The sequence below is a fragment of the Malania oleifera genome, chromosome 7, assembly GCF_029873635.1.
Source record: "Malania oleifera isolate guangnan ecotype guangnan chromosome 7, ASM2987363v1, whole genome shotgun sequence".
In the NCBI taxonomy this organism is placed as follows: domain Eukaryota; kingdom Viridiplantae; phylum Streptophyta; class Magnoliopsida; order Santalales; family Ximeniaceae; genus Malania; species Malania oleifera.
The window spans coordinates 100019630-100034118 of record NC_080423.1 but is presented as its reverse complement, the minus strand read 5'-3'; the positions used below and the strand labels follow the sequence as shown (position 1 = coordinate 100034118).

The window sequence follows — 14489 nt, the reverse complement described above, 5'->3', positions numbered from 1 at the left end:
GTATAGCTCAGCTGATGAAACTGGTTTTGGTGCGGCTTTTGATTATCTCTTTAGCATTAAAGAAAAACCAAACTTGAACCTCATTTTATTGCGAGAGGCTTTGGTAGTCTTCGTCTTACTTCTGGTTCCAACATTTTGCGCCCGATTCTGTTGTTTCTCTTTGTCCACTTTCTAGGAGTCTTCCCATTTATGCAGATGCACCAATTATATGATCCTGATAATATTTTGATAGGTGGTCCGGGCAGTGGAAAGGGAACCCAATGCCACCTGCTGGTCAGGCACTTTGGGTTTACTCATCTTAGTGCTGGGGATCTTCTTCAAGCTGAAATAGAGTCTGGATCTGAAAACGGGTACGCAGAATTTACTAGTTTCCTGTTTATGTACAATTTTGGAGTAAAAATTTTACTCATTTCTTCCCTTTTTATATCTGAAAGGTAATTGTCACTGTTGTCGTGGTGGTTGTCCTTGTTATTGCTACTGCTGTTGCTGTCACTGCAACTTGTATTCTAATTTTCCACAAAATTTTCTTTCATCATTGAATCTTGTGTTTCAGAACCATGATCCTGGACTTCAAGAAGGAAGGGAAGATTGTTCCTGCTGAGGTAACTGTTAAGCTTCTGGAGCAGGCAATGCAGAGGAGCAAAAACAAGAAATTTCTTATTGATGGATTTCCACGGAATGAAGAAAATCGCATTGCATTCGAGAACACTGTGAGGCTGTGATTTGCTTTTTAAAATTGACAATTGATTTTTGGTTGCAGTTTGTAGTGCTGAGAACTCTTCAGGGTTCTTTTTCTGTCCCTTGATCCTGCATACCCGGGAGCTTCATGCACTAGGCCGACCTTTTTTTTTTTCCTATCAGTGTTATGTGCTTACTATTCTAAATCATCTCACAGATGAAAACTGACCCAGATTGTGTATTATTCTTCAACTGTTCAGAAGAAGAGTTGACAAGGCGTGTACTGAATAGAAAGCAGGTTAGCTAGTTGCAGGTTTTATGCTCATGGATTTCAATCTGCATCTCTCGTCTCTCTGTCTCACTTTTATTCTGTGCTTTTGAAGGGAAGAGTTGATGATAATATTGAAACCATAAGAAAACGGCTTAAAGTTTATTTTGAATCAACACTGCCAGAAATCAGTTACTACAGCGCAAAGGAAAAGGTTCAGAAGGTAAATCGTATGTGCAAAATTTTGTGTTGGTTTTTTTTGGGTGATATTTTGCTGTCACTAATTTTAAAAAGGAATACCTTACGCTAAGTAAAGGAACCCCACATGTAAGTTAGATTCTTTTTCAGTCCAAAAGGGCATTTTTTTTCTATTGAATGTGAAGAATTGAAGGCCACTGACTGGACCCAAGTCATTCCCTATTTAACAAACTTCTCCTTGATTAATAATCAATATTATTGTGAAATAGCAATATTTCGTTGTCAATACGATTAGATTTTATAACTCTTATTGACTGAATCATGCACCCAAGGGATAATTTACAACTACCATATGATTATTTACCCTTGTTTTTGTTGGATTAGATTGATGCTGAGCTACCCATCGAAGATGTATTCGAGTCTGTCAAAGAGTGTGTTCTTGAAGTTCAAAACCAGAAGTTGGTAGAGTAAAAGAATCTCCCTCCAAGTTCAATGCCCTCTGCCCTCTTTAGGGAATGAATGCTGCATCTGCCTATATTCTTAGTTTATAATAACTGAATAGAAGTGGTGAAATACCCTAATTGAGTATGTTGATTGGGCTTTAGATTGTTTATTACTTTAGCAATAACAGAACTCTTACATTTGGAAACTTTCTAATTAACTTCTTTCCTAATTATGGGCCTGTTTATATGTGTGAAACAGTTTTGATGTTCATTTTAAAATTTCCTAATAAATACATAAATGCTGCTTCGGTTTCTAGCTTTTTTATTAATTTAGCGGTAACAGAACTATTACACTTGGAAACTTGCTAATTATTATTATTTTAAATTTAGGGCCTGTCTGGATGTGTAAAACAGTTTTCATATCTTCATAATGACTCCTACTACTTGGGTTGTCAATTTGTCACCAAAATTTAATTTTAACATGTTAACTCTTGGCACTTCAACATTATTATTCAGAGCGTGTCGATGATGATGAAGGCGAGCTCTCTAACATTCTTAAAATTCTTTGATAGGCAAGTTGGAAAGCCATCATCGTACTCCCACGAGAAGAATTAAAAACCCTGAGGAGATAGGAATTTCAACTTCATAAATTTCAAACATCTAAATGTATATAGATATATTTGCATAGAAAAATTTAAAAATTCTCTTACCAAATGTGTTCTCTTCTTCCTCAACCTCACTCTATTTATGAGTTGAGTCAAATATAAACTAAGAATCCTTAATCTCGTCTAGTTTGCAAACCAAGCTTATCCTTATATCTTGAATCATACATAATGCAATGATCATATTTTCTATATATAAAAATAAAATTAGCAGCTGGATTCCTTTCAGAGTTTCCATTTTCTAAGATATCCTCTGTAGACTAGCAGGAGGAAACACATCATACTCAAAGATAAGTTTATGTAGGTGGTTTTTTTTGGCAAAGAAAGGAAAAAAGATTTGACTGGGTGATTGAGCATTTAAAAGATCTTATATTTCTTCTCCCAGTCATGTTAATTTTGTTAATTGCTAGGTATATAAAATATTTTTTTTGGGTCAAAAATATTGAAGCTCTCTTGAGGCTTGCAAAAAGATGCAGACCTCTCTTGAGTTTGGGCATTATCACATTTGATTTTTGCGACACTTATACTCCTTCAAAAATGTCTTTTTTTGTCAAATATATTAGAGTTTCATATCTTTTTTGACAAACTCTGAAAATTTTAAAATCTTAAGAGAGGATTTTGAAAATTTTGAAATATCAGGAAAAGTCTCTTTCTTTCTACTAAACTTGAAAAGGATTAGTGCCTTTTATCTTTTTTTCTACATAAAAAACAGATACATGTCGATGATGCGTCATTTTGTGAAATAAAACACATCAAAATAGTTTGTTGGCACAATAAAATAATTTAAATATTTTATTAAAAATTAAAGTTTTATTCTCAAATTGGATACTCATCCCTGACTTCCGTCTAAAATTTTAATTTTAAAATAAACGTCATACTTACTCTAAACGATAGAGCAAAAAAGCTCGGACATACTCTTGCTTGAAAAGGGGTCTTCTTTTCTTTCCATTGTTGAAATATTTTCTAAAATAATCGATTTTATGGGTTTTTCAAAGTTTCCATTTACAAATTCTCTAAAACTTTCATGAGGAGCATTTATTGTTATGAGGACTTGTCCCACATTGAAAAGAGTGGAAAATTAAAAGTCATTAATAAATAATAAGGTGAAATAATCTGTTAAAATTGGTTAAAAGATAGTGCTAGTGTGTACTTTAGTGTACCCTAGGACGGTCATTCGCACCGTCTGCACACTCACACACGTGCGCACGTAGCGTGGGTTGTAGAGCGCTAGTGGCGCATTTAGTTGGTGCACCAGGCCTACTGAACACAAAGAAAGATTGAATATATTTCAGACTTTGTCGACCAAGATGCAACCAGGTCGATGCCTAGTCAATTTCAGAAATCTACTTTGCAAATGGCAGTTAATGAAATAGATTTGAACAAATGTAACCTTTTGAGAAAGGCATAATTCTATCTATTTCAGACTATGTCGACCAAGACGCGACCAGGTCGATGCCTAGTCAATTTCAGAAATCTACTTTGCAAATGACAGTTAATGAAATAGATTTGAACAGATGTAACCTTTCGAGAAAGGCATAATTCTATCTATTTAAAGGCAAAATTAAATCCAAGAATAATAAAAATATTCAATCATTCTCTCATTCTCTTTCTCTCAAAAAGATTTCACATTATATCTTTTTCAATCTTAGGTTCTGTAATCTGTAGAAATAGAATTCCACAAATTTGTTCAGATTCTTCTAAGGGTATTTGTGATCAGTTTTTTATTTGTGTATAACGAAAGCTGATATCAGATTATATTATAAGTTTCATTGTATCCCAAAAACATATTTGCTAACTCAATACACATTGATCTGGTGGGAGCAAATAACGTTTTAAGGAAAACGACATTGCAACGTGTCTTGAAGCGTTTTTTGCTCTGCAACATTTTCTCAATTTTCATTTCTACATCTATTCCTTCTTTATTTCCCAATTAGGACACACATACTCTCGAACTCTTGTTTTCAATTTTCGTATTTTCTAAAGTCTTATTCGCCCCTAATTTAACTTTCTTGATTGGGAATCCTCATGCATAACATTTCCATCCAATCTGACGCACCCCAAACCAGAATCTGGTGTCAACAGCTAACACTATGTGATATAATTATCATCTACATAATAAAACAAATCAGAAATTGCATTACTAATTTGTTAAAATAATAAGCAAAAGTAATAATATAGCACACAATTCATCTAATTAAACATTTAATTGCTTATCTTTCAGTTACTAAATAATAACCAATCATCTTTAAATAATCCTAACTAGAAAATAAGCCTGTTCTCTCTCTCTCTCTCTCTGGGTTTAGTCTCTCCTTACACCATCAAAAGGAAAAAAAAAAACGGGAACATTTTTTTTTCTTTGAAAAAACCAAATATTTTGGGTTCACAAATATTTTATATATATATATTGTCCAAAGAAAACGAAGAAAGAATTTATTAGGAAAAAGTAGATATGCTTTTGTTTCTAAACATTGTGACGTTTATCTATTTTAAAGCTTACCCAAACACTCTTACCAAGTTGTGTATGTTTATATATTTATTTATTTGTTTACATATGAATATGGGGTATGCTACAACTTTTCTTTCCTAGTTTTGGATGATTAATGTGTAGTGTCTTATTGGGTTCGACTCTTGTTGCCTGTGCACACAGTGCTATTCCACACTTACATAAGAATCTTACCACAAGACAAAAGATGCATGGCTCATTAACTCATGTACAATTGTCAACATCTATATATATATATATATATAGTACTATTATGTAAGCAAGCCTGTCTACACCATGTCCACTAAATTCCCAGTGCAGCATGGGAGCCTTGTATTTTGGGTGATGTAGCAATATTGCATGCCTTGTGTTTTATGTAAGTAGTACCATTCAGGCCATCTATCAAATTCCCCCTCAACACTAGACTGACAACCCCAAAACAAAGAGCATCACTAGGGGCAATAATCCTCTGTAAGATGGCCATGGAGAAGAAGCTGACTTTTCTGAATGGACGTTCGTACGTGCTGGTGGTGGGGCAACCAAAGGGGTAAGACTAAGAGCGATGGGCGGAGGTGGCGGTAATGATGGCGGCGAGTGCCCCACGAGGGCAGGAGGTGTTGCTGCAACAATAGGAGGTGGACTACTACTAGGACACTTTGGTGTAGGAACTGTAGAATTATGCTCTGACGTCAACTTATCTGCAGACAACAACCCATCAATGCCATGACATCGGATTGAAGATCCTGCGATACAGATGTTTGGGCTAATGATCCTTGCATTGTTGAGAAAGAAGCTTCTTCTTCCATGGTTTTTGATCTTGAGCACGAACTCTGGCTTTGAGGTTGGGATGATTGAACCACTTGGGATGTGCTCAAGATAGTCAAAGAGCAAAGGGGATGGGATGGAATGCAAGAGCAAGAAGTCGGAGATAGCAGTTCCTGAGAGTATGCCATTCGACAGCAACCGATCGTTGGGCATCAGAAAAGTGATGTTCCTGGCACGAAAGAGGTCGGCTGGGGACATGTTGATCAGAGTGACAAAGGTGAAGTAGTTGGCTCTCTGCATCTCTTCAATGGCAACAAGAAGGTCCTGACTTCTCGAAGGGATACTCTTGGTGGGAGCGGCTGGCAATATCAGTGCAAGGAGAAGAACCAAGTGGTTGACCATGTGAGTTGCCATGTGGGAGTTGGTAGTACTGAGAGAATGGCAGAATTTACTTACTTGATCTTATGATGGAGGAATGTATCTACTTTTGAGTTTTTGAATTGAGGTTGAGGTTAGCTTGAACATGCATCTGTGCTGCCTCAACAACTAACATCATGCTTCCTACATGATTGGGAGTTCTCAATCCCTGAGGGGAAGTAGAAGTAAGCATAGTTTTCCCCCTTTTTTAAAAAAATAAATAAATTTTTTATAGACTTTATCCCCAAGAACATAGCCCAAGTATACTTTTCTGTTACCTTCCTATCTCAATGACCAATTTTCTCTCCTCATTTGATTCAAAATTGGGGCAGAACAAGTATGCCCTGCCCCCATAGTGCATAAAATGTGGAAGATGACTAGGAAGAAATCAAAATGCATGGTAGGTTTTGTTAATATTAAATTATATAATTATTTGTTAATCTTATATAACATAAATTTGCATATGAGGCAATATATCTTTTCAGAGTTCTACTAGCAACATAAGTAGCCCCTGGTAACCGATGGGTGTAACCAAATTTGAAAACAGATTTGAATTTGTATGGATTTTTTTAAAAATATAATATAAAATTATATTAAATTTTGTCCAAATCCAAATTCAAGGCCCAAAATACATGCTCCCATAGGCAGCATCAGGGTTCCTATAGTTTGGTCATGCACAAGATTTGGAGTGTGAAATACCAAGATGGATTCTGACTTCCCTTTAAATTTGAATGGTTCCATTATGAAAATAATGTGCCAAATAATGGAACTTGAATGAAAAGGAAGTACAAAGCCCTCTTCATCCATGCACTCCAATTCAAACCATTGAATTTAATGCATAGATAATTTTCATATGAGACTCCCCAAGTGTTTTGGAGTAAGTTCTTGAATTTGAATTTGTAGGGATTTTTATACAAAGCAACTATTTTTTAATTATATTCAAATTCAAGCAAATTTAAATCCATGCCTTGAAATATATATTCCCAAACACTAAAATAGTGACCATCCTGAATCTAGAATCCATGCTTTGCCATACCATACAGCAAAACAATCATGGGATGGATTCCGCCAAGCAACTCTGCTATAAATCACAAATGAGTAAATAAATAAAGTGAAAAAAAACTCCAGTCATCTTAGGCTCACATTTGCACTGTTGAATTACTAAATAAATCATATAAGTGCAACTGCTAATCCCCCATTAAAAAAAAAATGAAGCATTTAAACAACTAAAAATTTTGAATCCATTTAACAATTATTGAAAAAAGTAAAGAAATAAATGTCAACAGGATACAATATTCTTTGTTCTCTCACCCCCACTTTCTTTCCCAAACTGCTAAAAAACACAGCTACTACTAATTGAATTTGTGCACAAGCTATAAAAGCATATTTAGTTTGTTCAACAGATTGTTGAGGAAAAAAAATAATAACAAGAATTTCCAAAGCAGAACCTTCTTGAATGAGAAAAAAATATGTATATCTATCAGGGAAACTGGAATGAGCCTCCAATTTGATTGGTACCTGATGGAGGACTGATTGCCACCCAGAGGAGAGAAATGGTGATTGCAATAAGTCCTGACCAGACAAAAACAATGGTCGGTGTCCTCCCTCGTCTTCCCATCAAACCTTTAGCAAAAGGGTAAAGATGTGCCAAAACCCAGAAACTAAAGAAAACACCACCAATCAGACGACTCCACTGTGGTATAGTGCTGTATATTGTTCGGCTAAACCCAACTGCTATTGCAATTAAGTTAACCATCATAATTGTGATTGGTGGGATCATCAGAGATGTCCATTTGAAGATGTAAAGATCAGCAAACTCATCATCAAGGTCATCACCAGCTGATTTTGATGTCAAAGTAAAAGATATTTCAATCCCAGCAATGACTTTCAGAAGACCCTGAAGCACAGCAGCAAGGTGCGCACTGGTGCCTCCAATCAACCAAAATTGCTCATTCCGCCACCACTCCTCTAGCTCAATACCTGACCACTTGACCTCCAGTACAGCAAGTGTACAGAGAGTAACCGTGATGATTAAGAGATAAACAAGGAAAGTGACATTGAGGGTCTGGACAATGAACTGGCCAGAGAAGAGGGAAAGGGCAGGAAGAAAGCAATACACAATCAAGAATATTGAGGTAAATGGGTAGATTCCAACATTGAGGTATGCTATCCTCTGCAAAATCTTCATTTTACGGGTGGCCAGGAGGGCATTGTTGCGAGAGAAGAATATCTCAACTGAGCCAGTAGCCCAGCGAAGGACTTGATGGAGTCTATCTGTGAGATTGATTGGTGCAGTCCCCCGAAAGGCATCCCGCTTGGTGACGCAATAAACTGATTTCCATCCCCTGTTGTGCATCCTATATCCTGTGACCACGTCTTCAGTAACAGATCCATAAATCCACCCTACACGATGTCCCCACTCAGTCTTATCCTCATACCAGCAGGAAACAGCATTGATTGCCTCTGCAACAGTTGATGCATCAAGCAGAGCCCGAGGAATAGTGAGAGCACCGGGCGGTCGTCCATTCTTTACAGATGGATGATCTGCAAGGGGACGGCCTTGGAACTCTGCCACAGGGATTGAATCAATGAAAAAATTTGAGTTCCCAAACTTCTTGGGTTGCAATGGGAGGTTAAAATCGTCATCATCAGAGTCACCCATTCTCAGGGCCCTATTCTCTTCATGGGTGTGAACAACAGTGCCATTCTTTTTGCGACGGGAAAAGCAACAATCAAACAGACCAGGGGAACGTTCTTTTGATCGAGGAGGGTCAAAACCATAAAGGGCCATCCTTCGAAAGAGGCACCCAGTTCCAACATAAACTGGGCCCTGAAGCCCATCAAGGGCACGCATGTTGACATCAAAGAAAACAGTGTTGTGATTAGCATATCGATCTGACGGGTCTATTCCCTCAAACCTCTGAGGGAACTGGACATAGCAAATGCGATCCCCACCTCGATCCATCATGAAACACATGCCTTCTCTCATGGCCTCCGAGTTGTAGATGTAGTGGTCACAGTCAAGATTGAGAATGAAGGGGCCATTAGACATAATGGCAGAGGCTCGAACCAGGGCATTCATGGCCCCTGCCTTCTTGTTGTGATCATAGCCAGGACGCTTCTCACGGGAAACATAAACAAGCAAGGGGAGACGGATATCAACATTAGTAAGGTCAATCAGATTGGAATCATCAACAGTGCCATGCAGTGGGTCATCACTTGGAGGTTTCAACATCACCTGCATCACTTAATAAAACCATGTTCAGCTACTAGTATAACTTAATCCCTTTATCCACTCTTCTTTTCCACTTTTTAAAGCCAAAGAGCACTAAATAATCTTTACAAACTAATATACTGCAATGTAGTTAGCAGACCCAATATAAAACAGCCTTAGCCGTATAATAATCAAAGAAACAGAAATAATAGGAGCTCTGGAAGTAAATAATACCTGTATTATTGCAGCATGATCACCCTTAGAGTGCTCAGGAGCTGGATTCAACCAAGTTCCTGGCCAGTGAGTTCCATCAGCCATCCACGTAGCTTTTGGGATCTTCACAACCTCCATAGGTTCATCATCATGTTTGTTCTGCCTCTGAAGCTTCATAGCCCTGATTTCCTCACGGGCATGATAGGCGTCAGACCGGCGTCGGATAGACTCAGGCAGGCCATTGATCCGGATCTTGAACTCATCATACTCACGCTTTACCCGCCTACGATCCTTGACAAAATCTGTCTTTATTTTGTTCTTGTAAGGATCCCTCTTCAAATTGAAATAAGAATCAGGATTTCGGGGCTCAATGCCATGTTTACGGCAAAAAGGCACCCATAAATTGGAAAAACTAGCAGCTTCAGCCATGGCTTCAAAGGTTAGAAGTGCACCTCCATCGTCAGAAACATAGCAAGCAAGCTTTTCAACTGGATAATCGGAGGCTAAAATAGACAAGATGGTGTTTGCGGTGACAAGTGGTGGCTCCTTCTCTGGATCTGCAGTGGACACAAAGACATCTATGCCTGGGAGATCTGATTTTTCATTGTTTTCCATAAAAGGTGTTTCAAACTTCTCTTTCAAGACACTGAGGTCGGCAGAACGATTAACAGGACAGAGTTTAGGCAGTTGGTCAAGCAGCCAAGAAAAGGCAAACCAGATTTCGCAAACTACAGACATCCCCCATAGCCAGACTGCATCATTGTTAGGGTGCTTAACCCTCCACACCAAGAGCAGCCCAAGAGCGACCATCCTAATAAATATTAGAAGCCTGCAAACATGAATGGAACACATTAACAATTTATAATTTCAAAGCTTTTGGTAGAAGCCACTTTATCTTGTACAGGACCACTTTCTCAGGACAGAACTCAAATTATTTACAGTATTTGCTATCATTTTCACAATTATACAACTGATACCGGAATTTGCACACAACTCAAAAATAAATTCATCAGCGTTGCATGTGATGGTTTTTTTATTTTTGATTTTTCAATATTGAATTTAAAAATAAATTGTTAACAATAATTTAAAACAGTGATATGAACATTATATGTAGCGAGTCTTGAGGCTTTTTGTTGATATTATTGCTCTAGTCCTCAAAACTTTTGGTCTGGAACTCATAGTCTGAAAGCACTATGGTATTTTTAAAGGCATTTGATACACATATAACTGGTGCAGCATGAAGGTACCAGTTTAAAGCTTTCTTTCTCCACACCACATCATCAAATGATTGTGATCGAAAGCTAAAAAATTCAATTCATTAAACATGAAAGGAAATGGTAAGACTATTTAATCCACGTCACAAAGGCACACAAGAAACCCAAGGAAGAAAACAGCAAGATAAAACATCATGAAACACTAAACATACCGGTATGGGCTGAGAACAGCAGCTGGTATATTTAGTTTTCGAGTGAGTGGTCTCCATGGTTTGTTCATCAATTCCATCGGCTCAACAACCCCATCATCTTTGTCATTCCCAAGACTTCCTTCCTTTGGCCATATAGCATTCCCATATCCATATGTCCCCCTTGTTTCAAACAACCACCGGGTGTGATCAAAATCCCCAGTCTGGCTTCTCATCAGCCCTGACTTTGTTGACTTCATCAAAGACAACCTTCTCTCCATTTTGGACATCCCAGCAGGTGGTAACATCGGGAGATTCCGGGTGTTGTCCACTGCCTTTTCATCCAAATCTGTGGCCTTGTAGGGCTCTTTACATCCCGGACACAAACCATCACCTGTTTTAACTGCATCCAAATAACAATCCCTACATATTTTGTAGTCACATTCACAAGGGATAATGTCATTGCCTCGTTCATCACTCATTACTCTCCCGTCGCACCCTGGAACTGCACAATGAGATCCTTTCATACCAGCCATTTGCGGATGACTCGGGTGGGATTCAATCACCCTGTTCATGAGATGAGCACGCGGTATGCAGTGGGATCCACCCGTAAAAAGTGAATTTGACACAAATTGCTCTTCAACCCTCTCTGACATTGTAGGATCCCCATTTCCCTGCATTGGCTGGTTGTCGGGTGTGGGCGGTAGGTGCACCATATAGTCAGTATTTGCAAGTTCACTATCAAGATCATCTCTTGAGTAGCTTATGTAACGACCCGATGAGGTTCTCCTGCCAAATGTGACTGTGGGAGGCAGGGGGGGCTTACTGTGATGCACATCAGACGCATCTGAACTATTCGATAACGATGATTGGGTTGGTTTGAAGGACTTCGATGCCATACTTCAACACTACCAATCCTCAAACCCAAATCCTGAAGTTTCATTAAAACGAAATTCAAAATCTATCAGCATTGTTCCAAATGGCTTGATCTCAGAATTTGGTAATAATATCCTCAAAACAAAGTTTAAATTTAAACCATTTCTTGGTCTCTATCAAGGAAATCCAGGGAAAAAAAATAATTAAGCGCAATTATTTTTGTCCCGAATGGTATAAATTGAAACAATCATGTCATAGAAAATGAGTATTTAACTGAATAGATCATATTCATAGGGTCACTTGTCTGAAGTTTTTTGAGTTTGATCCCTCAATCCCAAATCATGAATCCCAAAAACCTCAAAATTCTTTTCATTTTCCTCAGATTTCTCAGCCACCAAACGGTCCGGCACTTGAACACTTCGAAGAACAATCAAAAAACCAAAATAAACTTAAAAAACAAAACGGAAACCATATATTTGTAGCATTAACACTGTTAACAGTAAAGCAAAGTCTGCGATTCACCAGACCCAGAAAAATCGGAGGATGTCCCAAAAAAATCGGAGAATGATCCCGAGAAAAAAATGGGCAAGATATTTTTCATCTTTTAAAAAAAAAAAGAAACTCAGCAAACTAGGATTTATTTAAGAGAGAAATACCTCTTTATAATGCAAATCTCATGGCCGATCTTCACAAAAATGTCTTAGATACAAAACCAGCAATTGAATCTGAAGAAAGCCTCACAATGCAAGTGATTCCGATTTAATCTGATTTCATCTCCACGCGTCTACTAATGCCCTTCACAGAGAGAGAGAGAGAGAGAGAGTAGAGAGTAAGTGGCGAGCATTACCGCAAAACCATGAAATGGACACGACAGAAACACTCACAACAAGTCCATTAAATATTCGATCAACACAGAAGTTTCCTCGAGCTCCCCACTTTTTTAAAAAATTCCTATGCTTCTTCTTCTTCCTCTTCTTCTTCTTCTTATTCTGTTTTTATAAAACACAAAAACTGCTTCCAAAAAACAGCTTCATAAAACAAAACACCGCCTAGCTAGCTCCCCATTAAAAGCTTAACACGGGTAATCAAAACCCAAGAGGAAGAAAAGGAAACGAAGATGAGAGATTTGGGTTGGCCAATCGTCCTACAACATGTGAATTCCGCGTACCAAAAAATGGTTTCCAGATGTAATAATCAAATTGGAAAAACATTAAATAAAATCATTACAGCGTTAATGCCGTGTTCACACTATGTATTAACATTAAAATTACAGTAATCATAATCACTTTACGTAGAGTGATTCAGTGTAACTCGCGCACACCAATTCAATGTTCCTGCTTCAATGAGCTGCACCGGTTCAGCTGGAAAGGGCAGTATCGGTATTTTGTGTCAGTTCGGAAAAGTGTAAAAATTATGGGAAGGGCATTATTGGTATTTCTTATAAAGTCAACTGCTTAGAACATGCTAGCGTGGCTGACGTGTGACTTGGAGGTGGGCTGTGTTTGGCTGTGCGGGAATAAGTCCAGCTGATCTGGGTCATTCCTGAGTAGCGTGTAGTTGTTATTATTATTATTTTTTCCTGAAAATTTTATCAATATGTATCTTGAATATTACGTGGCAATCTTTTAAATAACCTTAAATTTATATTTGTATTTAATTTGAATAAAATGTAATATAAAATTGTACTAAAATTTGTCTAAAGGCGACTTTGATAACCCCAAGGTTACGCGTTCGATTCCCCGTTTACCCCGGTAAATTACCACGGGTGGGTGGCTTCCACCTCCCAGATTTGGTGTCCCACCATGGTGTCCAAAGTGACGCGATGATAGTTAGAGTTCTCGGATTATTTAAAAAAAAAAGTCTAAATCCATCAAAATCTAAATTTATGGTCCGTTCATGCTCTCAAATGCAACATTAAAGTTTATATGAATCAAGGATTTTCCTTAGCAAAAGAAAATAAGGAGAAAACTCTTTTTCATTATATTTTCCTTATATATGAGATATTATTTAAAATAAAAATTTATTTTAATATGACTAAAAAGTAAGAAAAATTAAATATTAATGATTTATAAAATCAAATTTTTACTTATTTGTATTTTTATTTTCTTTCTTAGTTTACTTCATAACCAAATATGAAAATATTGATTTCGTGATATTTTCTTTCATTTTTCTAATATTTTTTAAATTTCAATAACGCACACGACTTAGAAAAACATCACACCGAATTAAAAAACTTATGTAATGATTTGTGTATGGCAGCACCATATCAAGTTTTGGATATACTTTTATAAGATTGTCGAGAAAATTAACATTTTTATTATTAAGATTATATTTATTTTAGGGATAAATTGATAGTTTTCTTTAATTTTTGCCATTTTTTTAGAACATAATGAGTAGTAGTTTTAATGTTGATTTTGGAAAGTCAAAAGTAAAAAAGAAAAAAAAATGCTCATTACCAAATGCACATGTTAACTATTGATATTTTATTATTACAAAGGGAGAGGATTGAAAATTTTAAATTTGAGATTCGACAACTGTTTCGGCTGCAAGAGAATTACCGAGTAAGTTTTATTTGAGATTTACATAAGCGTAGGTTGAACATTTCAACTAAGAATGAATTAAGTATTACGAAATTTATAATAATTAAGGTTGATGATGCTAAGTTTGGTCTGTTAACCTATTTTATAAATTTTTTTTTTTTTTTTACATTGGTCAATTCCTCAACCCATTTGCACGATTGAAAGTCAAACAATTCATCATTATTTTAACGATGATTTATATTTGAACTCAGGATAAAAATTTATTTAAATGGTAAAATTAAAATTGATTTATTATTTACGACATAATTGAATGATAAGTTGTTTTCAACAT

The 14489-nt window shown here is 36.8% G+C and overlaps 2 protein-coding genes across 3 annotated transcripts; both read right to left on the bottom strand.

The window, feature by feature from the left end:
* Window positions 1-4944: 4944 nt before the first annotated feature.
* Window positions 4945-5910, bottom strand: LOC131160963 (FAS1 domain-containing protein SELMODRAFT_448915). Its single transcript, XM_058116830.1, has one exon. It carries the CDS (start codon window positions 5908-5910, stop codon window positions 5152-5154), a length of 759 nt encoding a protein of 252 aa, XP_057972813.1. The 3' UTR covers window positions 4945-5151.
* A 1236-nt stretch (window positions 5911-7146) lies between these two features.
* On the bottom strand, window positions 7147-12863 carry LOC131159660 (cellulose synthase-like protein D3). 2 transcript variants are annotated; one of them, XM_058114728.1, is made up of 5 exons: window positions 12503-12863; window positions 12275-12413; window positions 10767-11673; window positions 9362-10169; window positions 7147-9151 (listed from the first exon to the last, which is right to left on the bottom strand). In XM_058114728.1, the coding sequence occupies exons 3-5, from the start codon at window positions 11639-11641 to the stop codon at window positions 7394-7396; spliced, it is 3441 nt and encodes a 1146-aa protein (XP_057970711.1). In that variant the 5' UTR covers window positions 11642-11673; window positions 12275-12413; window positions 12503-12863; the 3' UTR covers window positions 7147-7393. The 2 variants fall into 2 exon arrangements, with proteins under 2 accessions (XP_057970711.1, XP_057970712.1); XM_058114729.1 differs by lacking the exon at window positions 12503-12863 and having other exon boundaries at window positions 12275-12482.
* Between the last annotated feature and the right edge of the window lie 1626 nt (window positions 12864-14489).

Bases quoted from the DNA above. Each gene is read 5' to 3' on its own strand.
- LOC131160963 (XM_058116830.1), bottom strand. From the start codon at position 5,910: ATGGCAACTCACATGGTCAACCACTTGGTTCTTCTCCTTGCACTGATA.
- LOC131159660 (XM_058114728.1), bottom strand. From the start codon at position 11,641: ATGGCATCGAAGTCCTTCAAACCAACCCAATCATCGTTATCGAATAGT. The intron at 10,170-10,766 runs GTATGTTTAGTG...TCATGTTTGCAG, and splicing joins GCTGTTCTCAGCCCATACCG to GCTTCTAATATTTATTAGGA. The intron at 9,152-9,361 runs GTATTATTTACT...TAAGTGATGCAG, and splicing joins ATCATGCTGCAATAATACAG to GTGATGTTGAAACCTCCAAG.